Source organism: Mobula hypostoma, chromosome 8 (assembly GCF_963921235.1).
Source record: "Mobula hypostoma chromosome 8, sMobHyp1.1, whole genome shotgun sequence".
NCBI lineage: Eukaryota > Metazoa > Chordata > Chondrichthyes > Myliobatiformes > Myliobatidae > Mobula > Mobula hypostoma.
Genome location: NC_086104.1, coordinates 78,497,795 through 78,525,703, shown reverse-complemented (window position 1 = coordinate 78,525,703; position 27,909 = coordinate 78,497,795). Strand labels below are relative to the sequence as shown.

Here is a 27,909-nt window from a genome sequence, read left to right as displayed (position 1 = left end):
CACATACTCCTAGCTGCATCAGTGCCGCTGAGGTCAAGAGCTACAATTTCCAAGGTGAACATCACCAATCACTTGTCCTAGTCCAACCATGTAGGGAAGCTTTCTTGCCAAGAAAGCTCACTTGTGCCTCTACATCCTCAAGAATCTAAAGAAATTTGGTATGTCTCCTTTGAACTACATCAACTTTTACTGGTTCACCACAGCTTGTTACGGTAATTGCTCTCTCCGTGACCACAAGAAACTACAGAGAGTTGCGGATACAACTCAGCACATGACAGAAACCAGCTTCCCCTCCATGGGCTCTGTCTACTTCTCACTGCCTCAGTAAAGCAGTCAGCATAATCAAAGACCCCAAGCACCCTGGATGTTCTCTCTTCTCAAGCGACACATCAAGCAGAAGATACAAAAGCTTGAAAGTGCCTACCACCAGGCTTCTATCCTACTGTTCTTCCTAAAGACAGCTTTTATCATACTGTTCTATCCTAAAGACAGCTCCTATCTTACTTTTATAAGACTACTGAATGGGTCCCTGGTACAATAAAGAGTTTTGACTTCACAACCTACCTTGTAATGACGTTGTACCTTATTGTCTATATGCACTGCACTTTCTCTGTAACTGTAATGCTTTATTCTGCATTCTGTTACTACCTTGTACTACCTCAATGTAATGCGTAATGAATTGGTCTGTACGAACTTTATGCAAGTTTTTCCACTGTACATCAGTACATGTTACAATAATAAATTAATTTATCAATTTAATCAAGAAACACAAAAATGCTGGAGGAACTCAACAAGTCAGGCAGCATCAGTGGATGGAAATAAAAAAAAATTTGTTTTGGGCCAAGACCAAACATATATATATATATATATATTTGCTGATGACACAACTATTATTGGTTGTTCAGAAGTCCAATGGTAGAGGGGCAGAAGTTGCTCCTAAAATACTGAGTGTGTGTCTTCAGGCTTTTGCACCTCCTCCTTGATGGTAGTAATGAGAGGAGGGCATGTCCGAAGTGATGGGTGTCCTTAATTATGGATGTTGCCTTTTTGAGACATCACCTTTTGAAGATGCTCTCGATGACAGGGACACTAGTGCCCAAGATGAGGCTGGATGTGTTGGCAACTTTCTGCAGCTTTTTCCTGTTCCTTTGTAATTGCATCAATATGTTAGGCCCAGCATAGATCTTCAGAGATGCTGACACCTAGGAACTTGAAACTGCTCATCCTTTTCACTGGTGATACCTCAATGTGTTCCCTTGACTTCCCCTTCCTGAAGTCCACAATCAATTCCTTGGTCTTACTGACATTGCGTGCAAAGCTGTTGTCACACCACTTAACTAGCTGACGTACCTCACTCCTGTCTGCCTCCTTGTCATCATCTGAGATTCTGCCAATTAATAGTTGTGTCATCAGCAAAGTTACAGATGATGTTTGAGCTGTGCCTAGCCACGGAGTCATGTGTGTAGAGAGAGCAGAACAGTCAGCTAAGTACATATTCTTGAAATGCGTCGGTCTTGACTGTCAACCAGGTGGAGATGTTATTTCCAATCCACACTGACTGATCTCTTGATGAGGAAGTCACAGACCCAGGTTTTGGAGATTGATGATTCGTACTGAGGGTATGATGGTATTTGAAGTTAATTGTCAACACTTCACTTCCAGTTTGCAAAAGTAATGTACTTTCATAATTTGCTTGAGCATTCCCTCTCTTCCACTTTTGATGGTGAAGCCTTTACTCTTTCCAAACGGTTGCGTTTATAAAACACAGCCACTATATTTGCTGCTTTCAGACCATGTTATGGTGATATAACTGATCCTGGTCTGAAAGCACACGAAGCAAAATATTGCCTTAAACTCTTTTAAATAAGACGGCCCTCTACTCCACATTTATCTTGAAATGGATTTTTTATGAACCATTAACTAATGTCACCTTAAATCACAATGATTTTTTTCTTCCACTCCATCAAGTTCAAATTCCCCATGGGTTCCTTCATCATTTCAGCACAGACCAATTATTCAATTGCCTTGCCAAGTTCCCCTTCTCACCAAGTTAAAATTCCATGAAGATTACCCACAATCTCACCCTGGGACTTGCTTCTCAGTTTCTTTCTTATATGCCCCTCCTGAGTTCATTGTATGTCTTTTACATTCACCCAAAGTAACTAAACTGCTGACCATCTAATTTCCCTGTCTGAAATACAATCCCTTTTCAGCATTGGAGTATCTTTACAAAATCAACCATTAAGCTTTGAATTTTGCAAACTATCATACAATCTTGAAAGTTCTTTTCTCTTAATGTCAATTGATCTTGCTTGGTCTATACCTTATCTAAAAAGACAGACTTTAACAAAATAAAGAAACGACAAAACTATAGTCCTCTTTTATCCCAAGATCACACGCCCCAACTCGAATTCGATGTCAATTTATGCCTCTTCTAATTTTTCTCAGTAAGGTAATAAGAGATTTCAAAGACCTATTGACTACATTCAAATCCACAGCATAGCTATCTATACCAACAAGGCTGCATTCCACTTCCCTGTATAACCAATTGCTACGTTGCTCAAATTCTCACTCCCACTAATTTATATACTGCCTTTCTCAGCATTTATTTTCTCTGCTCATCTCCACATTTCCATCACATTCTTCTCATCCCCAGCTTTACTACCTTCAAAAGAATCATGCTGTTTCAGCACAAGTAAAGAAAGTAAGATCATTATGCCTCTACATGGTTTGGCAGAAATATTGAGTTGTCATACTTCCCAATTCTTCCACCGAACCCTACAATTATTTTTCACCTTCTAGTATTTATCCAATTATATTATGATATGTATTAATGTAATTTACTTCTAACATTTTTCAAGTAATGCAAATTAAAACACAAGACTGAAACAACATTGAGAATTGTCAAGGAAATGTCAACAAATGGACTTAACAAGAGGATAAGAATCTGAAGATTTATATTCAGTGGTGGTTAAACAGAACAGAAAATAGGTGAAAGTGATCTCATCGGAACTACTTTAAAATATTGTGGTAGACTTGAATTAAACTGGAGACCTCCAGAGGGCAGACTTAGTTCATTTTTCTCCTTTACAAAAATCATTGACAAAATTACATCATTTACAAAACAAATTAGAAAAAATAATGCACGACTTGGACAATAGCAAGTAACCTGGGCAACACTCAATCATTACTGAGGGACTGTGAAATTATAAAATACATACAAATTTCAACCATCTCAAATGAACTTTGCCTAAAGTGTTAATGGTCATTTCTAAACACAGAAAGTTATCAAGCTGATGTGTCCACCTCAAATTATATTTATACTTTATAGTCGCCAAACAATTGGTACCAGAACATACAATCATCAGCGATATTTGATTCTGCGCTTCACACTCCCTGGATTACAAATATTAAATATTAAAAATAATTAAAATTAGTAAATATTAAACATTTAAATTATAAATCATAAATAGAAAATAGAAACATGGGAAGTAAGGTGGTGCAAAAAAACCGAGAGGCAGGTCTGGATATTTGGAGGGTACGGCCCAGATCCGGGTCAGGATCCCTTCAGCAGTCTTATCATAGTTGGAAAGAAGCTGTTCCCAAATCTGGCCGTACGAGTCTTCAAGCTCCTGAACCTTCCCCCAGAGGGAAGAGGGACAAAAAGTGTGTTGGCTGGGTGGGTCGTGTCCTTGATTATCCTGGCAGCACTGCTCCGACAGTGTGCAGTGTAAAGTGAGTCCACGGACGGAAGATTGGTTTGTGTGATGTGCTGCACCGTGTTCACGATCGTCTGCAGCTTCTTTCAGTCTTGGACAGGACAACTTCCATACCAGGTTGTGATGCACCCTAGAAGAATGCTTTCTACAGTGCATCTATAAAAATTAGTGAGGGTTTTAGGGGACAGGCCAAATTTCTTTAGTTTTCTTCTTTCAGTCTTGGACAGGACAACTTCCATACCAGGTTGTGATGCACCCTAGAAGAATGCTTTCTACAGTGCATCTATAAAAATTAGTGAGGGTTTTAGGGGACAGGCCAAATTTCTTTAGTTTTCTTAGGAAGTAAAGGCGCTGGTGGGCCTTCTTGGCAGTGAACTCTGCTTGGTTGGACCAAGTCAGGTCATTTGTGATATTGACCCTGAGGAACTTAAAGCTTTTGACCTGTTCCACTTGCGCACCATCGATGCAAATTGGGTTATGCGGTCCGCTACTCCTTCTGAAGTCAACAACCAATTCCTTCATCTTGCTGACGTTGAGGGATAGGTTACTGTCTTCGCACCATGCTACCAGGTTCTTAATTTCCTCTCTGTACTGAAACTCATCATTACCCGAGATACGGCCTACAATTGTTGTGTCATCAGCAAACTTATATATTGAGTTTCATGGAAACTTGGCTACACAATCATGGGTGTACAGTGAGTACAGCAGGGGGCTATTTAGTTATAGAAAAAGACAGCAATGTGACTATTATGCCTTCATGCAGGCAGATGTTCCAGATTCTTGAAGGCAGATGTTTTCACACCATTTTTATACAATATAAATGCTCACTATCACCCAAAGACTTAGGCAACAATGGATCAAGCAGCTCTGCATGCCATTGTTACACTTGTTAAGTACAATCATTGAGGTACACAAGAACCTCTGGACCTTGTTCGGCACCAAATAGCTGATACACTTTGGAGTTCTCGTGTTTTTTGCAACAACCAAGAAAGCACTGCTGTCCTACACTGGCCAAAACCATTATTTATGGCAACAATTACCTTCAATTTTGATTACCCTTACTGAAGATGAAAATTTAAGTCACAATACAAATACAAAACTAAAATTATGCAGACAGGGCTAGCAATTTTGAAGGATTCGAAAATGCCTCTTCTGCCAGCTCACAAGTTTTTATAGCATTGTCATGTTGCCAATAGACAGTTACATCTGCACCGGGCACTCAGCTTATATCAGCGCAAATATTAATTCTACCATAAACAAAAGCATGCAATTTCGGGTTGCAGAATGTGTTGAGAGTACTAATCCTTCAATTCAACCATAAAGGGAATCCTGTAATTAAAAAATTAAAAAATATATATTTTCACAGAATTCATGTGACCCACTAATCGTGAATTTGTAATACAGTAGCTCTCTGGTAAACTGAAACTTAATAGCATGCACATGACTTCCATTCTCTGCTTAATGCTTTCCAGGAACAGAAACTGTATCCTAATGCAATGTACTAAGGGGCTTCTACTTCGCCTTGAGCAGCTGTTTAGAAACTATACCATCACCTTATAACATGCAGAAATCAATCTAGACAAAGCATGCTCTAGTAAGTTTACACGTTGAATTTTATATTTAAATTCTAGCATTTTCAATGCATTAAGATCACTTATCTTAATTCAGAACTTTAAAAAATAAAAACCAAACCAAAAGGCCGTGCTAATTATCAGTCAATACTTGTGTTAAATTTAACAGTCCTCCAAGATCTCACTATTCATTAATAATTGTAATCAGCCAGATAAAAACTTGTTGTCTCTTTCAAACCATCCAAATCACAGTATTCCTCTAATTTAGGCCTCTTAACAGTCCCCAACTTCAATCACATCACCTCTGGCAGCCTTGGCTTCAGCAGAAAGACTCTAAGCTCTGGGATTTCCTCCATAAACTACTTTAGAGGCTCCTTAAAATAGCTTTCTTGACAAAGGAATTGAACATTACACTAGTATGTCAAAATGTGGCTCAGTGACAGTTTTAAAAAAAAATTCAAATGTTCCTATTAAGTGTTATCGGAAATTTGATCATATTAATTATTTGATGTAAGTACAACTTGTTAAAGGGAAACCCCAAATGACAGTTTGCATAGAAGCTTATGAAAAGGTAGGAGAGGATCGAGGAGCATGGATAAATGAATCCAGATTTTGATGCCTTTTTTGGCGATTTGTTTTTAAGCATTTTAACTGTATGGTGATAAGCATTTGAAGCCAAAATAACTTACTCTGGAAGAATTCTGGAAAGTTCAGGAAGACTGGAAAATTACAAATGTCACTCCACTCTTCAAGAAGGAAGAGAGGCAGAAGAAAATAAATTATAGGCCAGTTAGTCTGACTTCAGTGGGGGGAAGATGTTGAAATCAACTGTTAAGGACGTGCTTTCCAGGAACTTGGAGGCAATAGGCCGTAGTCAGCAAAGTTTCCTCAAGGGAAAATCTTGCCTGACAAATCCATTGGAATTCTTTGAAGCAATAACAAGCAGGATAGACTAAGGACATACTTGGATTTTTCAGAAGACCTTTGACAAGGTGCCACACATGAGAAGTTTAAGGAACAACACCTTATATTCCGTCTGGGTAGCCTCCAACCTGATGGCATGAACACTGACTTCTCAAACTTCCGCTAATGCCCCACTTCCCCCTCGTACCCCATCCGTTATTTATTTATATACACACATTCTTTTTCTCTCTCTCCTTTTTCTCCCTCTGTCCCTCTTACTATACCCCTTGCCCATCCTCTGGGCTTTCCCCCGCCCCTTTTTTTTTCTCCCTAGGCCTCCTGTCCCATGATCCTCTCATATCCCCTTTTGCCAATCACCTGTCCAGCTCTTGGCTCCATCCCTCCCCCTCCTGTCTTCTCCTATTATTTCGGATCTCCCCCTCCCCCTCTCAAATCTCTTACCAACTCTTCCTTCAGTTAGTCCTGACGAAGGGTCTCGGCCCAAAACGTCGACTGTACCTCTTCCTAGAGATGCTGCCTGGCCTGCTGCGTTCACCAGCAACTTTTATGTGTGTTGTTTAATTAAGCATTCTTTGGTGTTTACATAATTCATTACAGTTGATATGTATGAAGTACATGAATGGTGTATGTCATTATGCCACCACATCATATATAAGCATCTCATTAAAGAACAGGAAAGTAAAACCAAGTAGCCTAAACGTGTCCCAACTCCGGTGACTTTCTTTCGATTAGTTTCTGGAGATACAAAACATAACCATGGTGACGAGGAAGTTTTAAAACAAACTTGAGGCAACTACCTACCAGCTGAAACGCAGCAAGGTATTGGAGTTTAAAAAAAACATGCATCACGTTTTGCCCTTTGGAAGGGGGAAAGAGAGCTGGTATAGTTAGAAAATAAAGCACAAGACAGACGAAATTCACGGGTTCATAAACAATGCGTACTGGGCGATAGTAATAAATCAAAAAAGCAGTAATGTCAGGCTTTATTGAAAAGAAAGACACGTTTGATTGCGTAACAGGTAACTGGGTGAATTGAGCAGTATTTTGAAGCAAGTAAAGTTGCAAATTAGTTTGGCTGCTCCAACCAAATCAGTCAAAATGAGCTTTGCTGATAGCATGAAAGTAATGCAGGAACATTTAGAACCAAAACCATTGCTGATTGCAGAACACTTTAGGTTTCAGAAGTAAAATTAAAAGGAAGTTTATCTGTCATTCACTCTTTGGGGCACTTCCCTGTTTTCGTGGATGTTTGCGAAGAAAAAGCATTTCAGGATGCATATTATATACATTTCTCTGACACTAAATTGGACCTTTAAACCTTTGAAGGGGAGTCCATTTCAGCTCACATGCCTGAATTGAAGAAATTGTTTGAGAGTTGCCTTTCAGTAACAGGCTTAATGATGTACTGAGAGATTGTTCAGTTTGTAGAATCTTACACAAAAGCATTCAAACATTGCTCCTAACTAAAGCACAATTCACATTTAAAAGAGCAATGGAAACAGCAAACAGAGATGCAATTGAGTTGCAGTCAGGAATGAAAGTCAGTGTGAACAAAATTACAATGTTTAACCAGAAACCTGCTGGGCCAAACAAATTGTGTTACTGTTGTGGCAGGGGCTCACATGCACCAGGTCAGTGCAGGTTGATAGACGAAGCTTACAGAAACAGCAACAAAGTAGGACACATGCAAAGAGTATAGCAGGCAGACCAAAATAAATGAACTGCACAGGGAAGAGATAAAGATAAAAAGTCAAGTTGCTGTTTCAAAAAGAGTACTAATATCTGCATGCCGTTGGTGAAAAATTTGATAATGATGAGAGTGACACAGGACCAGGCAGGTTTACGATTTACAATGTGAAAACTAAAAGAGAGAAGCAACATGGCTTATACCAGAAGTGAATAGCAAATTAATTAAAATTGAATTGGACAGTGGCTCGGCTGTTTCAGTTATTCCACAAAATGAGTTTGAATGGCATTTCAAAGATACTGAAATGAAGACTTCAGAGAGCCAACTAAGAACTTACATTGGAGAAAATATAACTCTTGTAGGAATAACATTCATAATAGTGAAATACGGCAACTAACAAGCCACATTGGGCTTTTATGTGGTAAAAACTGGAGGACCAGAATTGTGGGGCCTTGATTGGCTGAGACAACTACTACTTGAATGGAGATCCATCCAGTGTTTGCATGCCACATCCCCTGCAATAATCAATTGAAAGTGAATTAAGCACGGTACTGGATGATGCCACCACATCAAGGATGGCATTGGAAAACTCAAACATATTAAGAGTAAAATAGTGTTAAGTGAAATTGCCATACCCAGTTTTGCAAAGCCCACCAGTTCCTGATACCATCAATGATAAAGCAGTCAGTGAGCTAGATCACATGGAGGCTGAAGGAATTCTTTTTCAAGATTGAGTGGAGCCCATAAGCACTACCACTGATCCCAGTAACAAAGAAGGATGGGTCTGTTAGGATCTGTGGTGATTTTAAGGTTACCATCATCCCAGTACTCAAAGTAGACCAATACCCTCTGCCCAGGATAAAGGACATCTTTGCAAGCCCTTCTGAAGGGCAACACCTCAGCAAAGTGGACTTAGTGGAGGCGTACTTGCAGATGGAAAAAGAGTCCAAAGTGTTTCTCACTATAAACACTTACCAGAGGGATAATTATTATAATAGGCTTATTTTTGAAGCACCATCCACACCTGCACTCTGGCAGAAAGCAATGAACCAGGTGCTGCTAGGTTGCCCAGGGGCTTAGTGTTACCTGGATGACATTATTGTTACCGATGATGATGATGACAAGGATCATCTCCAAAATCTCAAAACTATTAAAAAGATTAGAAGATTATAGGCTCAGAGCACGATGTAGTAAGTACAAGTTCTTTAAACCAAGCATCACCTACTGTGGTCACACCACTGATTACACGATTACACAAGTGTGCTGAGAAAATTTAAGGAGTGGTGGATGATCTCGGGTGTCAACAGTTGCGGTCCTTTTTAGGATTTATCAATTCACAAATTCCTGCTGAACCTGGCTACTGTGTTCCACCCCTTGAACTCATCATGACAGATTGGGAATAAATGACAATGGACAAAGTAGTGTGAGGTGGCTTTCAAAAGATAAAAGAAATGGTGACGTCAGACACTGTACTCACACATTGTGATCTATGTTGTCCAGTGAAGTTTGCCTGTGACACCTTGCATTATGGTATAGGGCACTCATGTCACATGTTATGAATGATGGAAGAGAATACCTCATAGCCTCTGCATCGCATTCCCTTACTGCTGCAGAGAAAAATTACACACAGTTTGACAGACAAGCCTTGAGTCTGGTTTGGGGTATAAAATGTTTCAACCAATACCTGTATTGGAGAGAGTTTACCCTCATCGCTGATGATCAAACATTTGTTTCCATGTTCAATCCACAGAAGGGTGTTCCACTAACAACAGCAGTGTGAATGCAGAAATGGGCTCTGTTTCTTGGAAGTCACAATTACAACATCAAATTCATGAAGAATCACTGAAATGCTGATGGATTGTCCCATTTACCTTTGGAAAAGAAAATACCTGAACATTGTACAAAAAGGACATTCCTCTTGACGCATTCTCCCTAATGCAAATTGAAAATCTCCTTATTATGGCAGAGATGATCCAAAGGAAAACCAGAAGACGCCACAAATGTCTTAGGTCTACATAGCAAAATAAAATGGCTGGAATGTGCAGCAGAAATTGTTTTACCAGTGTGGAGATAAACTTGCCCTTGATGGTGGTTGCCTTATGTGGGACTGAGAGTTGATGCACCATCCAAGCTGAGAGCTAAAGTGTTAGAGGAGCTACATGCCAGTCATCTAGGCATATCAAATTGAAAGCATTGGCTCGAAGCTTTGTCTGGTATTTAGGACAGATCAACAGAGCAAGCAGCTTGCCACGCTCTGTTCAGAATGCCAGCATGTCCAGAAGATGCCAAGAACAGTGCCTCTCTAGCCCTGGAAATGCGGTTCATGTGGATTTTGCCAGACCATTCATGGGCACAAATTTCTTGGTAATAGTGAATGCAGCTACGAAGTGGGCAAAAGTATCCCCAATAGCCTCCACTGCAGCCTTGCACACTGTTCATATGTTGAGAAGCCTCTTCTCAAAGACTGGTGGATCCAGAACACTTTGTGACAATGGACCACCGTTTATTGCTGAACAGCCTCAATCATTCCTGAAAATGAATGGAATAAGACATATAACATCCGCACCGTACCACCCAGCTACAAATGGCTTGGTGGGAAGGTTTGTCCAGAATCTAAAGAACATATTGTGAGCAATGTCAGCAGAACACACTACACGGACACTGAATAAGAAATTTGTAGCTGATATATGGTGCATGCAGCACACTCCATAACCAACAACTTACTGGCTATGCTATTCCTGTGATGATATTATTCAAGGTTGTTTCACACCCACAAGACTCACCTGCCAAGCAGACTGCATCCCCCCCACCCCCCGGGCAAGGAAAGATGTTATCCACAAGAGTAAGAGATCCTCCACAGCCATTAAATATTTAGGCTTGAATGGGAAAATTTAATATTTACGATGCTGTTGAATAGCATACTGAGTGTATAGATGTATCATTGAAATTTTAAATACACAGTATTCCTCTCTGCTTAGCTATAAATTCAACTCAGTATAGAATGTATCTCTACTGTATACTGTTATTGTAAAGTACAGATCCAAGCATGAACGCAAGGGATGACCCAGGAACCAACATAGCTAGGGAGTTGTTGGTTGTAGAGTGTGCTACATATTGATTGCCAACAAGATCTGGGGTGGAGCTGGTCAGCAAGTTTAAATTGTATTATCATTTCAGAGGACCTGGCCTGGACCCAGCACGTAAGAGCAACTACGAAGAAAATATGGCAGTACCTCCACTTCCTTTGGAATTTGCCATGATTCGGCATGACATCTATAACTCTGACCAACTTCTATAGAAGTGTGGTAGAGAGTATATTGACTAGCTGCATCACAGCCTGGTATGGAAACACCAAAGCCCTTGAATGGAAAATCCTGTAAAAAGTAATGGATTCGGCCCAGACCATCACTGCTGAGGGCTAAATCTGTGGCATTTAAGTCTGGCGACCCAGGTCTACATAAGAAAACCAGGTGTGACCTGCAGAGACCTATTTCAAGAGCTAAGAGACAGTTTTGAGAGAAGTTAGTGGCAACAACAGATACACGTCAACTCTGGCAGTGTTTGCAGGCTATTACTTCCTACAATGCAAAACACAGCATGAACAACAGTGATGCTTCACTTCCAGATGAGCTCAATGCCTTTTATGCTTGTTTTGAAAGGGAGAATTAAGCTATAGCTATGATGATCCCTGCTGCATCTGGTGACCCTGTGATCTCTGTCACAGAGGCTGACGTCACACTGTCTTTTAGGAGGGTGGATCCTTGCAAGGCGACAGGCCTCAATGGAGTACCTGGTAAGGCCCTCAAAACTTGTGCCAACCAACTGGTGGGGGTGTTTAAAGACATTTCAATTTCTCATTGCAACAGTCGAAAGTTCATACCTTCTTCAAAAGGGCAAAAATTATACCAGTGCCCAAGAAGGGCAACATGAACTGCCTCAACAACTATCATTCAGTAGCACTCACGTCTACGGTGATGAAACGCTTTGAGAAGTTGGTCATAGCTAGACTCAACACCCTTCTCAGGAAGGACCTGGACCCACTGCAATTGGCCTATCGCCACATTAGGTCTACAACAGACAAAATCTCAATGGCTCTCAACGCTGACTTGGATCAACTGTACAATACAAATACCTATGTTAGGATGCTGTTTATTGACTATAGCTTAGCTTTTAGCACCATCATTCCTACAGTCCTGATCAAAAAGCTACAGAACATTGGCCTTTGTATCTCCCCTGCAACTGGATCCTCACCTTCCTAACAGGAAGACCATAGTTTGTGTGGATTGGTAATAACATCTCCACCTCACTGACAATTAATACTGGTGCACCACAGGGATGTGTGCTTAGCCTACTGCTCTACTCTCTCTACACCCATGACTGGGTGGCTAGGCATAGTTCAAATGCCATCTATAATTTTGCCGATGATACAAACATTGATGGCAAAATTTCAGATGGTGACGAGAGCGCATACAGGAGTGAGATATCTCAGCTAGTTCAGTGGTGGGGTAGCAACAACCTCATACTTATACTCATCGTTAGTAAGACCAAAAAGCTGATTGTGGACTTCAGAAAAGATTGAGTGAGGGAACATGAACTAATCCTCATAGAGCGATCAGAAGTGGAAAGGGTGAGCAATTTCAAGTTCCTGGGCGTCAATATCTCTGAGGACACTACCTGGTTGCAACATATTGATGCAGTTATAAAGAAAGCAAGACAGTGGCTATATTTCATCAGGAGTTTGAGGAGATTTAGTGTGTCACCTAAAATACTCGAAAATTTCTACAGATGTACTGTCTGCATCACTGTCTGGTATGGGGGGGTGCTGCTACACAGAACTGAAGTTGCAGAAAGTTGTTAAATTAGTCAGCTCTATCATGGGTACTAGCCTCTGTAGTATTCAACACATCTTCAAGGACTGGTGCCTAAGGAAGGCAGCGTTCATCATTAAGGACCCCCACCACCGAGGACATGCCCTCATCTCATTGTTACCATCAGGAAGGAGGTACAGAAGCCTGAAAGCATACACTGTGATTCAGAAACGGCTTCTTCCCCTCTGCTATCATATTTCTAAATGGACACTGAACCTATGAAACCTACCTCAATGCTTTTTTTAAAAAAATTTCTGTTTTTTGCAATACTTATTTTAACATAATTATTTAATATACATACACATATACACGCACACACACACATTATATACACACATAAACACACACACACACTTACCGTAATTCAGTTTTTTTCTATGTTTATCATGTGTTGCATTGTACTCCTGCTGCAAACTTAACAAATTTCACAACATATGCTGGTGGTATTAAACCTGATACTGATTCTGAAGCCAACACATTACATATGTTTAAGAAATTCTTAGACTGGCTCATGAATGAAGGAGAATTGGAGGGTTCTGGTCTACGTATGAGGGAGGGATTAGATTGATTGTAGAGTAGGTTTATACAGGTTGACTCAACCTATATAAACTGAAGGACACATTCCATGCTATATTGTTCAATCTACGTGTTCACATCTCTCTACAGTTTCTTGCAGTCACGTACAGAGAAGTTGCCATACAAAACCATCAAGCTTCCAGTTAAAATGTTTCTTTTATGATGCCTCGATAAAAATTGTGAAGAATCAATAGAGACGTGATAAATTTTTTTAGTCAGCTGAGGAAGCAGAAGCACTGGTGACCTTTCTTGGCTGTGGCATCAACTTCATTGGACCAGGACAGGCCGTTGGTGTTCACTCCGAGGAACTTGAAGCCCTCAACCCTCTCTACCTCAACAGCAATAACGTAGAGTTGAGTATGTTTACCAGAGCCCACTTCCTGAAGTCAATGATCAGCTTTTTTTGTTTTGCTAACATTGAGGGAAAGGTTGTCATCATGACCCATGTTACTTAGCTCTCTATCTCCTTCCAGTACTTCGACTCATAATTATTTGAGATATGTCCCACCATGGAAGTATCAACTTTAAACTTGTAGATATTCTTAGAACAGAATCTGGCCACGAAGTTGTTACTGTACAGAGAGTCGAGTTGGGGGCTGATCTGTGGTTCTTTCTCCCCTCAGATGCTGCCAGAACTGCTGAGCTTTTTTCAAAATTTTCTATCTTTATTTCATATTTATAACATATACAGTTCTCTTGATTTTCATTTATGACAAAAGAATCGTAATACAAGAGTAAAAATCTTTAATATAATAATACAAGTCTTAGTAAGACTACAGCTGATAAAATTATGTGGAGTTTAGGTCTCTTCACCTCTGGCAGGATTTGTAAGCTGTTGGTATTATTCACTAGAGTCTTTGCAACTAGGAGATTGTTCTAAAGGGAGACTGTCTATATCTCTATTTTTTCAAAGAATGAGAGATGATCCATATTTTAGAAGTATAAGAGATAATCTCATTAAAAGATAAAATCTTACACATTGTTGTAGCGTAGATGCTGGGAGATTTGAAGCATAGAATCAGTCTCAAAATTAGCAGTCAATGGTCAGGGTAAAAGAGAAACTTCTTCATTCAAAGGGTTAGAATTTTGGATTTCTCTACACCAGTATTCAATGAAACTGGATTTCAGAAACAGAGTTGAATAAGCAAATATTACTTTATTGTACTTAGCACATAAAACAGGGCTACGTTCTACCCCTCAGACTGGTCAGCACCCAAAGAAAACTTGTGTTGCTCTGAAAAATGTCATAGACTCCTCTTTCTCTTTTCAGCTTTAGGATGCTTGTTGTATTTTCATATAAAAGACACTATGCTGTTATGATACCAGATAAGTTTGGCTGAACATATACTGTCACTTTTGAAGGATATCCATTAATATGAACATGCAGCAACATATGTCTTCTATGACTAAAACATTTATGCTTATCTACTACTTATCCAGTTGGCATAGAATGACACAGCATAGAAACAGCTCCTTCAGCCCAATACGCCGACACTGCCAAAGTGACCTACCTGAGCCAGTCGAATTGGCCTGTGTTTGGCCCATATCCCTCTAAACCTTTCTTATCCACATACCTTTTAAATGTTGCAACTTTGCCAGCCTCTACTACTTCCTCTTGCAGCTCACTCCATATATCCACCAGTGTTAGAGTGGGAAGTTGAGGATTTGGCTCAAAGAAGCTTCGGCAAGAAGAGGCGGGGGCTGCAGGTACATTTTTTTTTGTTTAATTCTCTTTCTTTCTTATTGTGCAGTTAGGGCAGTGGGGATGCCAGACAGGATAGTGGAATGCTTTTCTTGCAGGATATGAAAAGGCAGTGAGACCTGACTACCCCTGCAAGAAATGCATCAAGCTGCAGCTTGTTTCAGACCGTGTTAAGGAACTGGAGCTGGAGTTAAATGAATTCCAGATCATTTGGGAGGCTGAGGGGTTGATCAACAATGATACAGAGGAAATGATCAGCAAGTGATACAGGGAGGTAGTTACATGCAATGTGAAGAACACATGTAAATTTGGTGACCATCAAGAGGGGGAAAGGGGATAGGAAGCCAGTGCAGAGTACGCCTTTTGCCATCCTCTCAATAACAGGTATACCGTTTTAGATACAGTTGGGGGTTGGGGGGGGGGGCATGACCGAGCAGAGGAAAGCTAAAGCAGTCAGGTCTCTGCACATTGTCTGACTCTGGGGCTCGTAAGTGAAGAGAGGTGGGGGTAGAAGTGGTGAGCTATCGAGATAAAGAGGATTCACTCTTTGGAGCAACAGACAGGAGATTCTGTGGACAAAAATGAGATTCACGGATGGTTTGCTGCCTCCCAGATGCCGAGTTCAGGGACATCTCAGATTGAGTCAACAGTATTCTTAAGTGGGAGGATGAGCAGCCAGAGGTCGTGGTCTATGTTGGTACCAATGATTTAGATAGGAAGGGTGAGAAGAACCTTCAAAGTAAATTCAGAGAGTTCAAGGTTGTGATCGCAGTACTGCCACCCATGCCTCGTGCTAGTGAGGCTAGAACTAAGAAGAACGTAGTTTTTCACGTGGATAAGGAGATGGTGCAGGAGGGATGGCTTCAGATTTTTGGACCATTGGGCTCTCTTCTAGCGAAGGTAGGACCTGTACAGATGGGACAGTTTGCACCTGGACTGGAGCAGCTCCAATATCCTTGTGCGAAGGTTTGCTAGTGCTTCACAAAGGGTGGGGAGAGGGGGTGGGAAGAATTTAACCCAGAGTTGCAGGAGGATGGAAACCAGAGCACCAGAGCAGGTAGTGTTGTGGTTATGGGGAAAAATATTGTTAAGTTTAAATACAAAGTCAGAAATCAAAAGGCTGAGCATGCTGGAACTAATGTTGTGAATTGTGTATAATTCAATGCAAGGAGTATTGTAGGAAAGGCAGATGAGATTAGGGCATGGATTGGTAGGTGGAATTATGACGTTGAAGTCATTGGTGAGAAACATAGAGGGGCAGGACCGGCAGCTCAATGTTTCAGGGTTTTGTTGTTTTAGACATGATAGAATGGGAGAGATAGCAATACTAGTCAGGGAAAATATCACAGCAGTGGTCAGACAGGACAGACTGCAGAGCTCATCTATCGAGACTATATGGGTGGAATTAAGGAATAAGAAAGGGATGATCGTGTTAATTGAATTAGATTGTAGACCACTCAACAGTTAGTAGGATTTAGAGGAGCAAATTTGTAGAGATTGCAGATTGTTCAAGGAAACACAAGGTTGTGATAAGAAGGTGATTTTAACTTTAAACATATTGACTGAAAAAGGTTGGATGGGATAGTTTGTCAAATGTGTTCATGAAAGTTCCTTTAATCAGTACATAGAGGTTACAACCAGAGAAAGTGTGACATTAAATCTCCTATTAGGGAATGAGATAAGGCAGGTGACAGAAGCTTGTGCAAGGGAACACTTTGCATCTAGTGATCATAATGCTATTAGTTTCAAGATAGTTATGGAAAATGATCAGTCTGATCCTCTGGTTGAGATTTTAAATTGGAGAAAGACCAATTTTGATGGCATCAGAAAGGATCTGGCAAGTGTAGATTGGGACAGGTTGTTTTCTGACAAAGATATACTTGGTATGTAGGACGCTTTCAAAAGTGAGTATAGAGTTTGTATGTTTCTTTCAGAATAAAAGGCAAAGAGAACACGTTTAAGGAAACTTGGTTTTTGAAAGATTTTGAGGCCCTGGTTAAGAAGTAGGATGAGGTGCATAGCAGACATAGGTAGAAAGGAGCAAATGAGATACTCGAAGAGTATAAGTAATGCAAAGAATACTTAAGAGGGAAATCAGGAGACCTAAAAGGAGGCATGAGGTTACTTTAGCAGACAATGTGAACAAGAATTCCAAGGGCTTCTACTGAAATAGTAAGAGCAAAAGGATAGCAGGTTACAAACTTGGTCCTCTGGATCTGGAAGATCAGAGTGGTCATCTATGCATAGAGCTGAATAAGATGGGGGAGCTCTTAAATGGATTTTTTGCATCTATACTTACTTAGGAGATGAACACAGTAACTATATAAGTGAGGCAAAGCAGCAGCAAGGTCATGGACCGCATACAGATTACACACGAGGTATATCTGGATTTTCAAAAGGCTTTTGACAAGGTCCCACACAGGAAATTACTGTGCAAACTTAAAGCACCCGGTATTGGGGTTAAGGTATTGATGTGGATAGAGAATTGGTTGGCAGACAGGAAGCAAAGAGTGAGAATAAACGGGACCTTTTCAGAATGGCAGGCAGTGACTAGTGGGGTACCGCAAGGCTCAGAGCTGGGACCCCAGTTGCTTACAATATATATTAATGACTTAGATGAGGGAATTAAATGCAGCATCTCCAAGTTTGCAGATGACACTAAGCTGGGTGGCAGTGTTAGCTGTGAGGAGGATGCTAAGAGGATGCAGGGTGACTTGGATAGGTTAGGTGAGTGGGCAAATTCATGGCAGATGCAATTTAATGTGGATAAATGTGAAGTTATCCACTTTGGTGGCAAAAACAGGAAAACAGATTATTATCTGAATGGTGGCCGATTAAGAAAAGGAGAGGTGCAACGAGACCTGGGTGTCATTATATACCAGTCATTGAAAGTGGGCATGCAGGTACAGCAGGCGGTGAAAAAGGTGAATGGTATGCTGGCATTTATAGCAAGAGGATTCGAGTACAGGAGCAGGGAGGTACTACTGCAGTTGTACAAGGCCTTGGTGAGACCATACCTGGAGTATTGTGTGCAATTTTGGTCCCCTAATCTGAGGAAAGACATCCTTGCCATAGAGGGAGTACAAAGAAGGTTCACCAGATTGATTCCTAGGATGGCAGGACTTTCATATGATGAAAGACTGGATGAACTAGGCTTATACTCGTTGGAATTTAGAAGATTGAGGGGGGATCTGATTGAAACGTATAAAATCCTAAAGGGATTGGACAGGCTAGATGCAGTAAGATTGTTCCCAATGTTGGGGAAGTCCAGAACGAGGGGTCACAGTTTGAGGATAGAGGGGAAGCCTTTTAGGACTGAGATTAGGAAAAACTTCTTCACACAGAGAGTGGTGAATCTGTGGAATTCTCTGCCACAGGAAACAGTTGAGGCCAGTTGATTGGCTATATTTAAGAGGGAGTTAGATATGGCCCTTGTGGCTAAAGGGATCAGGGGGTATGGAGGGAAGGCTGGTACAGGGTTCTGAGTTGGATGATCAGCCATGATCATACTGAATGGCGGTGCAGGCTCGAAGGGCCGAATGGCCTACTCCTGCACCTATTTTCTATGTTTCTATGTTTGCTGTCTTGGAGGCAAATTAAGGTGGATAAATCCCCAGGGCCTGACAAGGTGTTCTCTTGGACCTTGTGGGAAGCTAGTGCAGAAATTTCAGGAGGAGAAGCAGAGATATTTAAAACATTCTTGACCACGGGTGAGGTGCCAGAGGACTGGAGGGTAGCAAATGTTCTTCTGTTGTTTAAGAAAGGCTCTAAGAATAAGCTGGGAAATTATAGGCCAGTGAGTCTGACATCATTATTAAGCCGACGCAGATTGGGGGACCGCTTCGTCGAGCACCTCCACTCCGTCCGCCACAACAGACAGGATCTCCCGGTTGCCACCCACTTCAACTCTGCTTCCTACTCCCATTCGGATATGTCCATACATGGCCTCCTCTACTGCCATGATGAGGCTAAACTCAGGTTGGAGGAGCAACACCTCATATACCATCTAGGTAGTCTCCAGCCCCTTGGTATGAACATAGAATTCTCCAACTTCCGGTAATTCCCTCCCCCTCCCTTCCCCTATCCCTGTTTCACTCTGCCCCCTCTCCCAACTGCCCATCACCTCCCTCATGGTTCCGCCTCGTTCTACTACCCATTGTGTTTTCCCCAATTCCTTCTTCACCTTTATTGCCTATCATCTCCCTGCTTCCCCTCTCCCACCCTTTTATCTTTCCCCTCACTGGTTTTTCACCTGGAACCTACCACCCTTCTCCTTCCCACTCTCCTCCCACCTTCATTATAGGGCCTCTGCCCCTTCCCTCTTCAGTCCTGCTGAAGGGTTCCGGCCTGAAACATTGACCGATTGTTTCCACGGATGCTGCCTGACCTGCTGAGTTCCTCCAGCATGTTGTGAGTGTTGCTTTGACCCCAGCATCTGCAGAGTTTTGTGTTTATCATTATTAAGTTATTGGAAGGTATTCTAAGGGACCAGATATGTAAGTATTTGGATATTCAGAGACTGGTTAGGAATAGTTAACATGGCTCTGTGTATGGTAGATCATGTCTAACCAATCTTAAGAGTTGTTTGAGGAAGTTACCAGGAAAACTGATGAAGGCAAGGCAGTGGATGTTGTCCACATAGATTATAGCAAGGCATTTGACAAGGTCCTGCATTGGAGACTGAGTTGCTTGGCATTTAAGATGAGGTAGTAAATTGGATTAGACATTGGCTTCACAGGAGAAGCCACAGTGTGATAATAGATGGTTGCTTCTCTGACTGGAGGCCTGTGACGAGTGGTGTGGGACAGGATTTGGTGCATTGTTGGTTGTTATCTATAATGTAGTAAACTGGATCAGCAAATTTGTGGACGACATTAAGACTGGGGGCATAGTATACTGTGAGGAAAACTATCAAAGCTTGCAGCAGGTTCTGGACCAGCTGGTAAAATGGGCTGAAAAAATGGCAGATGGAATTTAATGCAGACAACTGTGAGGTGTTGCACTTTGGGAGGACAAACCAGGGTAGGACTTACACAGTGAGTGGTAGGGCTCTGAGGAGTTTGGCAAAACAGAGCGACCTGGGAATAAAGATTTATAATTCCTTGAAAGTGGCATCATAGGTGAACAGGGCCGTGACAGAGTTTTGGGCATTTTGGTTTTCATAAATCAAAGTACTGAGTACAGGAGTTGCGATGTTATGTTGATGTTGGATAAGATGCTAGTGAGGTCTAATTTGGAGTATTGTATACCTGGTCAGCTACCTACCGGAAAGATGTCAATAAGGTCGAAACAGTACAGAGAAAATTTACAAAGATGTTTCCAGGACTTGAGGACCTGAGTTATAGGGAAAGGTTGAATAGGTTCCTTGCAGAAGGAGAATGAGGGGAGATTTGCTAGAGGTATACAAAATTATGAGAGATATAGATGGGGTAAATACAAGCAGGCTTTTTCCGCTGAGGTTGGGTGAGACTACAAATAGAGCTTATGAGTCAAGGCTGAAAGGTGAAATGTTTAAGGGGAACATTGAGTGGGAACTTCTTCATTCAGAGGATGGTGAATGCATGGAGCCAGTTGCCAGCATATGTGGATGTGGGTTCGATTTCAAAACTTAAGAGAAATTTGAATAGGTACATGGATGGGAGGAATATGGAGGGCTATGGAGGGCTATGATCCAAGTCAATGGGTCTAGGCAGATTTAAAGTTAGGCATGAACTAGATGGTCCAGAGATGTTGTTTCTGTGCTGTAATGTTCAATGGCTCTATCACTCCAAAGTTATGAGGCACATTTCCTATGAACAAAATAATGCTGACTCTACTTTATCAGTCCTTGCCTTTCCAAGCTACACACACAAAATGCTGGAGGAACTCAGGAGGCTAGGTAGTATCTACAGAAAAGAATACAGTCGACGTTTCAGGTTGAGACCCTTCGTCATGACTGGACAAAAAAAGATGGAAGGAGGGAAAGAAGAAACACAAGTTGATAGGTGACACTGGGAAGGGAAGGGGTGAAGTAAAGAGCTAGAACGTTGATTGGTGAAAGAGATACAGGGGTGGAGAAGGGGGGATCTGACAGGAAAGGACAGAAGACCATGGAAGAAAGAAAAGGGTAAACAGCACCAGACGGAGCTGATCGATATGTAAGGAAATAAGGTGAGAGAAGGAAATGGTAAAATGGTAATGGGAAATGAAGGAGAGGTGGGGGGGCATTACCAGAAGTTCGAGAAATTGACGTTCATGCCATCAAGTTGGAGGTTACCTGGATCGAATATATGAATATAAGGTGTACCTCCTCCAACCAGAATATGGCCTTATTGTGGCTGTAGAGGAGGCCATGGACTGACATGTCAGAATGAGAATGGGAAGTGGAATTGAAATGGGTGACCACTGGCAGATCCTGCCTCTCTTTATCTCATTTAGTAACTTTCTCTTCACTGATAGTAGCCTCATCAGCCTACAGATCCCTAGCTCCCGTTGCAATGCTTCTTAAATAAAGGCACAACATTAGTCACCCGACACACACAAAATGCTGGAGGAACTCAGTAGGCCAGGCAGCATCTTCGGCAGGGTTTCAGCTCGACTGAATTTTTTTCCATAGATGCTGCCTGGCCTGCTGAGTTCCTCCAGCATTTTGTGTGTGTTGTTCAGATTTGCAGCATCTGCAAATTTCCTCTTGTTTGTGACATTAACCGCCCTCAAGTTTTCCAGTATCTCATCCTTTGCTCATAATGATACAATTATCTCTGCCAGGGCCCAGTCTTTTCTTTGCTATCGCCTCCCAATATCCTAGGATACACTTGGTCAGGTCCCAGGGATATATCCACCTTTATATACCTTGAGATCACCTGCAGTTCCTGTTTCGTAATGTGGACATATTTCATGACACCACTGAACTCTTGCCCGAAATCCTGAGCTTCCATGACCTACTCTGTCATAAACATAGTCAAGGAAATATTCAATTAAGATCATGCCTATCTCCTATGGACACGTGGCTGTCTACGTCCACACATAGACAATCACATAGATTACCTCGGGTCTCGATTCTCTCTTGTTACTTTTCTGCTCTTTGTATACTCATAAAATCTGAGATCTGAGGTTTCTCCTTTACCTTTCCTGTCAAAGCTGCTACGTTCCTCTCACCTAACACGTACCTTTCTCCTATTGAAAGGCTCCATATCCTTCATGAACCAGGGTTCCTTAATCCCATCAGCCTTGCTCTTCACTCTAACAGGAACATCCCTACTTCTTTTTCAAGTCTCTCACTTGCCAGACGTCCATTTCTTCATCTGAAAGCAGCCTCCCCCAATCAATTATTACGTCCCTGTCTGAATACATCTTTTGAGACATGTCAAATTATAAGATCATATAAAAGCAATAACAACAACAGTCTACTTAAGATATAACTACTTGTTCTATTGAAGAACTTACATCCATGGGCTGAAAAGCAACTAATTGAATTAAAAACATTAGGAGCTTGAACATGAATATTTGTATGCAAGAATACTACTGTTTGAATATTGTTGAATGGTTTTTTTCACTGTAGCTCACAATGATAGCCATGAGCTATCTTTTACTTAATTTCATTCTGCAAAGGGATAATGCTTTGGAGCAGCCTACGAAAATGACCAATAACCACCTGCAGTGGATAACAAAAAAACTTTGTCATGTCTGTCTAATCATATTACAGTTTATGTACCTGACATAGGCAAAGCCAAACAGTTATCTCCAATCCCACTACTCTTAGGCTTGTAGCAGGAAATCTGAAATTATCAACATTCCTCACCACCTTAATCTAACTTGAGGTACAATAACAAGGACACAGAACCTCCACATTAGCACAGCAGTATTACCCACTTTCTAATTTAGTAGATGTGCATGCAAACCAATTATATTATACTTTTACACTATTATGTGCCAAATTACTCGAGTTACAAGTAGAACAATGATTAAGCCTAGGTTATTACTTAGATACCATTCACTTCAAGTTATAAGTTGTAATTGCTCAATAGTTACATTATACTAAGAGCAGATGGATTCTCAATATAATAAATAAATGCAAAACTAAACAGATACTACATGATAATGAACAAAACATTGTACCTTCATAGGTGCTAGCTGTATAGGTGTGATACATGATGGGTCAACCATAGGTTTTGGCCGATTTGCTGTATCTGCGAGCAAGCTCTGCCATTGCTGAGGAAGTCCTGTGAATTTCTGCTCATGATGATCAAATCCAGTATGAACCCGATGTTCAAAATTAGAGGGTGCAGAGATTTCAAGGCGCTTCTTCTTCTTTCCAAACATACTGGACCATTCTAATAGACCTACAAAAATATTGGGGGTCAGAATATGAAAAGCTGTCCATCAATCATCTTACCATGAAAAAGAGGACATCTGCATCATATTAGTGTAAATCAAAAATATAACAGGGAACTTTTAGGATGTAATACATTTATATTTAAAATAGGGCAATGCAAGCAGAATATATGAAATACAAAAAATATTAAATGCATACATATCTCATACATTATGATGAGAACAGACCTTTGGTATCATTGGATTTGCAGGTGAGTATAGAAAACATTAACCAAGCTAACCTCAAAGCAAATCACTGAAATAAAAACATACAGAAAATGCTGGAAACACAAAGAAGGACAGAGAGCATCTTTGGAAAGAGCTGAAGTTAATATCTCAGTTCAAAAACCCTTCCTCAGAACTGAGGCAGAGAAAAAAAAAAGCAAGTTAGATTTGTGCTGCACGAAAAGTGGACAGGGGGATGGATAGGAAAAGGAAACACGTCAGAGAGAGTGAGATGTTTGCTTTGGGAATAAATTCCGGAGGTTATCCAGTTAATGAGCCAGCTTAAAAAAAAGAGAGAATATGAACAACATTTACCAGTGCAGTTAGTGAAAATACAAAGGAATGTGAAAAGGTGCAAAATGCAGGGCTGCAGAAAATGCTCATCAGGTCAAGGATATTAACGGAGAGAGGGGGAAATAAACCTTAACTAATATCACAGAAAGATCACCTACAGAAGAAATGGTCAGTCAGTTCTGATAAAGATAGGGAAAATGACTTGGTTGTGATTTAAGAATTTGATATTGAAAGAGGAAGGTGCAACAAGTCAAAGATAAGGCATAGTTCATCAAATTTATGTTGAGCAGATTACACAAGTATGGGAGCCCACAAGTATATAGCTCAGAGTGGGAATGGGATGCAAAACTAAAGTGGCAGATGACATGGAGATCTGTGTCAGCCCTGCAGAGGGAATGAAGATGCTTTTCCAAATAAAGGAGAACACATCATGAACCCTGAATGCAGTACATGGATTTTATTCATTTTCTCCATAGAGGGGAATAATTAGAAAGACATTTCAGGATGAGACCCTTTGCCAGGAAGGGAAGAAAGCAGGTAAAAATCAGAATAAGAGTGTGGGAGGAAGGTGGGGAGCATGAACCCTTGAGTGATACGTGAATCCAGGTGAGAAGGGGAAGATAGGAAGGCAGAGAATAATGTGAGAAACCGGAAGGGGATAGATGAAGGAGGAGGAATATGATAAGAGAAGACAGTAGACAATGGAATAAAAGGAAAGAGGTGGGGGGCAAAAAAGAAGTACAGTCGGCCCTCCTTATCCGTGGGTTCCGCATGCGCAGATTCAACTAACCGCGGATCGGGAAAATCCAGAAGTTCTGTCTCCAGCACTCGTTTGAGCATGTACAGAGTTTTTTTCTTGTCATTATTCCCTAAACAATACAGTATAACAACTATTTACATAGCATTTACATTGTATTAGGTACTATAAGTAATCTAGAGATGATTTAAAGTACAGGCAGCCTTTAAGTCGGATTTGTATGCAAGTCCGAACAGGTACATCTGGTATTATTTAGCGTCAGTTAGTCAAATGTTTGTCTTAGTATGTAGTAAATATTTTACCATTCTATGCATATAAAACACTTAAGAAACATATGTATTTCAATAATTATACCACTGCGTTGCTCAGTAATAATTGTAGCTTCCATCGGGGCAGGGCCTTTCACATGCTCCATTATTCTCACTTTATCCTTTAAAGTTGTTCCGATCGTTGAATGACTATAGCCTAATGCTTTTCCAATGACGCTTCACCTATTTCCGATCACTTTATTATTTCCACTTTATTTTCAATTGTGATCGTTTTCCGTCAACAGAACAGAAAAGCTGCGGATTCAGCAGCAGCTGCGGGCGGCAGGTCCAGAGCTCCCCCAGGTCCTAAAGTCCACCTGCACTGAGATAGGTTAAATAAAGGACTTGAGCATCCGCGTTTGTTGGTATCTGTGGGGGGGGGGGGTCCCAGAACCAATCCCCCACGGATAAGGAGGGCTGACTGTTGTTGGTTTTGGGCAGTTCATGAGATGGAAAGAGAAGAGGTAAATAGGCCAGAGGGATAAAGGAAAACAAAGAGGGAGGGTGAAAACACAGGGGCGTGATTATCGGAAGTTAGAGAAATCAACATTGTTGCCATTGGATTGGAAAATATCAAGATAGAATATGAGGTGTTGCTCCTCCCATCTGCTTTTGGTCTCAACATGACAGTAGAGGAAGCCATGGACAGACTTCTCAGCGTGGGAATAGGAAGTGGAATTAAACTGGCTTTTATGACGGATGCAGCATGGTTAATTGACAAAGCAATCCCCCAATCTACTGTATGTCAGGTCTCACCAATGTGAAAGAGGCCATACTGAGAACACTAGATACAATAAATGACCCCATTGGATTTATGTGTGGGTCTGACCAATGTAGAAGAGGCCACACTGGGAGCACTAAATATAATAAATGATCCCAGTGTGTGAAGTGTAGATTCACCTGAAAGGACTGTTTAGTACCCTGAATGGTGCTGAAGTAGGAGGTGCAGGGACAGGTGTAACACTTAGTACAAAAGCAGCGATAAGTACCTACTGGAGGATCAGTAGGGAGGGACAAGTGGAGAAGGGAATTGTGGAGAGAGTGATCCCTGTGGAAAACAGAAAGGGGAAGATATGCCTAGTGATGGGATTGTGATGGAGATGTGGTTGTGGAGAATGATGTGTTGTATGGGAGACTAGTGAGGTGTTTGGCAAGGACAAGAAGAGCCCCATCCGTGTTACATTGGGGATAGGAATGAGGTGAGAGCAGACATGCAGGAACTGGTGGAAATGTGTTTGAGGGCTTCATTGATAGCAGTTTTCTGACAAAGAGAGAGTATCATGGATGTTCTTGAAATGAAAGACTCATTGCAAGAACAGATGCAGTGGAGACGGAAAAACTAAAAGAGAAGAGTATTCTTGCAAAAGACAGGATGAGAAGAGATGTAGTCTAAGTAATTATGGACGTCGTTGTGAATTTGTACCAGATGTTGGTGGATAATCTGTTCTGGATATAGAGACAGATCAAGAAAGGGGAGAGAGAGGTGTCAGAGATTAACCAAGTGAATTTAAGGGTGGGGTGGAAGTTAGTGGTGAAGTTGTCAATGTAACAGGGAAAGAGTTGGGGATCATTACCAGCATAGGTTTGGAACAGGGATTGACTCACATAGCCAATGAAAAATCAGATATACTTGGGCCCAGGTGAATGCTCATATACCTTTAGTCTGAAAAAAATGGGAACAGCTGAAAGAAGAATTGTTAAGGGAGAATATCAGTTCTTTCAAATGTAGGAGGGTGGTAGTGGTGAAGGAAAAATAGTTGGGTCTGTTATCAAAGAAAGAAACAGAGGCTTAAGGTCTACCTGATGGGAGATGAAATGTTCATTTCAAATCATTTTCAAATGCTCCTTTCAGTAACTGATTGTCTAAAAAATTGAATGATATTTGAAAACCTCTTTCTACAGCATGTGTTTGGTAGAACCATACCACTAATGAATGTAGGGAATGTCGGTATTTCATATTGAACATGAATTCAATTTACCTTGTGTAACCTTGTGACTTCTGTCTTAGAGATTGACATCAGAACATCTTTCAAGAGAATGAACCCTCACAAGGATTCAGGCTCTGATGGTGTATCTCATAGGGTATTGAAAACCTATGCGAACCAACTGGCAGGAGTGTTCAAAGACATCGTCAATCCTTCACTGCTGTAGCTGGATGTCCCCACTTGCTTCAAAGGTGCGACAATAATAGCAGTGCCCAATAAAAGGGTGAGCTGCCTCAGCAACTATCGCCCAAAAGCAATCACATATACTGTGATGAAGTGCTTTGAGAAGTTGATCATGGCCAGAACCAGCTCATGCCTTAGCAAGGACCTCTACCTCTTGCAATTCAGAATCAACACTGGTGCACCTCAAGGATGCATGCTGAGCCCACTGCTCTACTCTCTCTAAACACACGTGTGTGGCTGGGCACAGCTCATGCTCCATCTATAAATTCACTGATGACACAACTATTGTTGGCAGAATTTCAGATGGTGATGAGGATTCAGAAGTGAAATAGATCAGCTGGTTAAGTGGTGTTGCAACAACAACCTTCACTCAACATCATTACGGCCAAAGAATGGACTGTGGATTTTAGGAAGGGGAAGTCAAAATAAAACATACCAGTCGTCACTGAGTGATCAGCAAGTGGAAAGGGGGAACAGTTCCAGGTTGCTGGGAGTCAACAGCTTTGAAGATCTATCCTGGTCCTAACATACCGATGCAATTAGAAAAAAGGCATGACAGCAGCTATATTTCATTAGGAGTCTGAGGAGATTTGGTGTGTTACTAAAGACTCATGCAAATTTCTACAGCCTACTGCGGAAAACATTCCAGCTGGTTGCATCACCATTTGGTATGGAGGGGTCTCAGCACAGAACTGCAAGAACCTGTAGAAAGTTGGAAACTTAGCCATCTCCATCATGGGCACTAGCCTCCTCGGCAA

General features: G+C 41.2%; 1 protein-coding gene across 5 annotated transcripts in view; it reads right to left on the bottom strand.

Moving 5' to 3' along the window:
• Positions 1–27,909, bottom strand: part of pak5 (p21 protein (Cdc42/Rac)-activated kinase 5) — a 266,982-nt gene that overhangs the window by 91,429 nt on the left and 147,644 nt on the right. For all 5 annotated transcript variants that reach the window (XM_063056164.1, XM_063056169.1, XM_063056165.1 and 2 more), the window contains one exon: positions 23,145–23,368. In XM_063056164.1, the coding sequence (XP_062912234.1) occupies positions 23,145–23,348 (204 nt within the window). In that variant the 5' untranslated portion in view covers positions 23,349–23,368. The remainder of the gene's footprint in view (positions 1–23,144; positions 23,369–27,909) is intronic.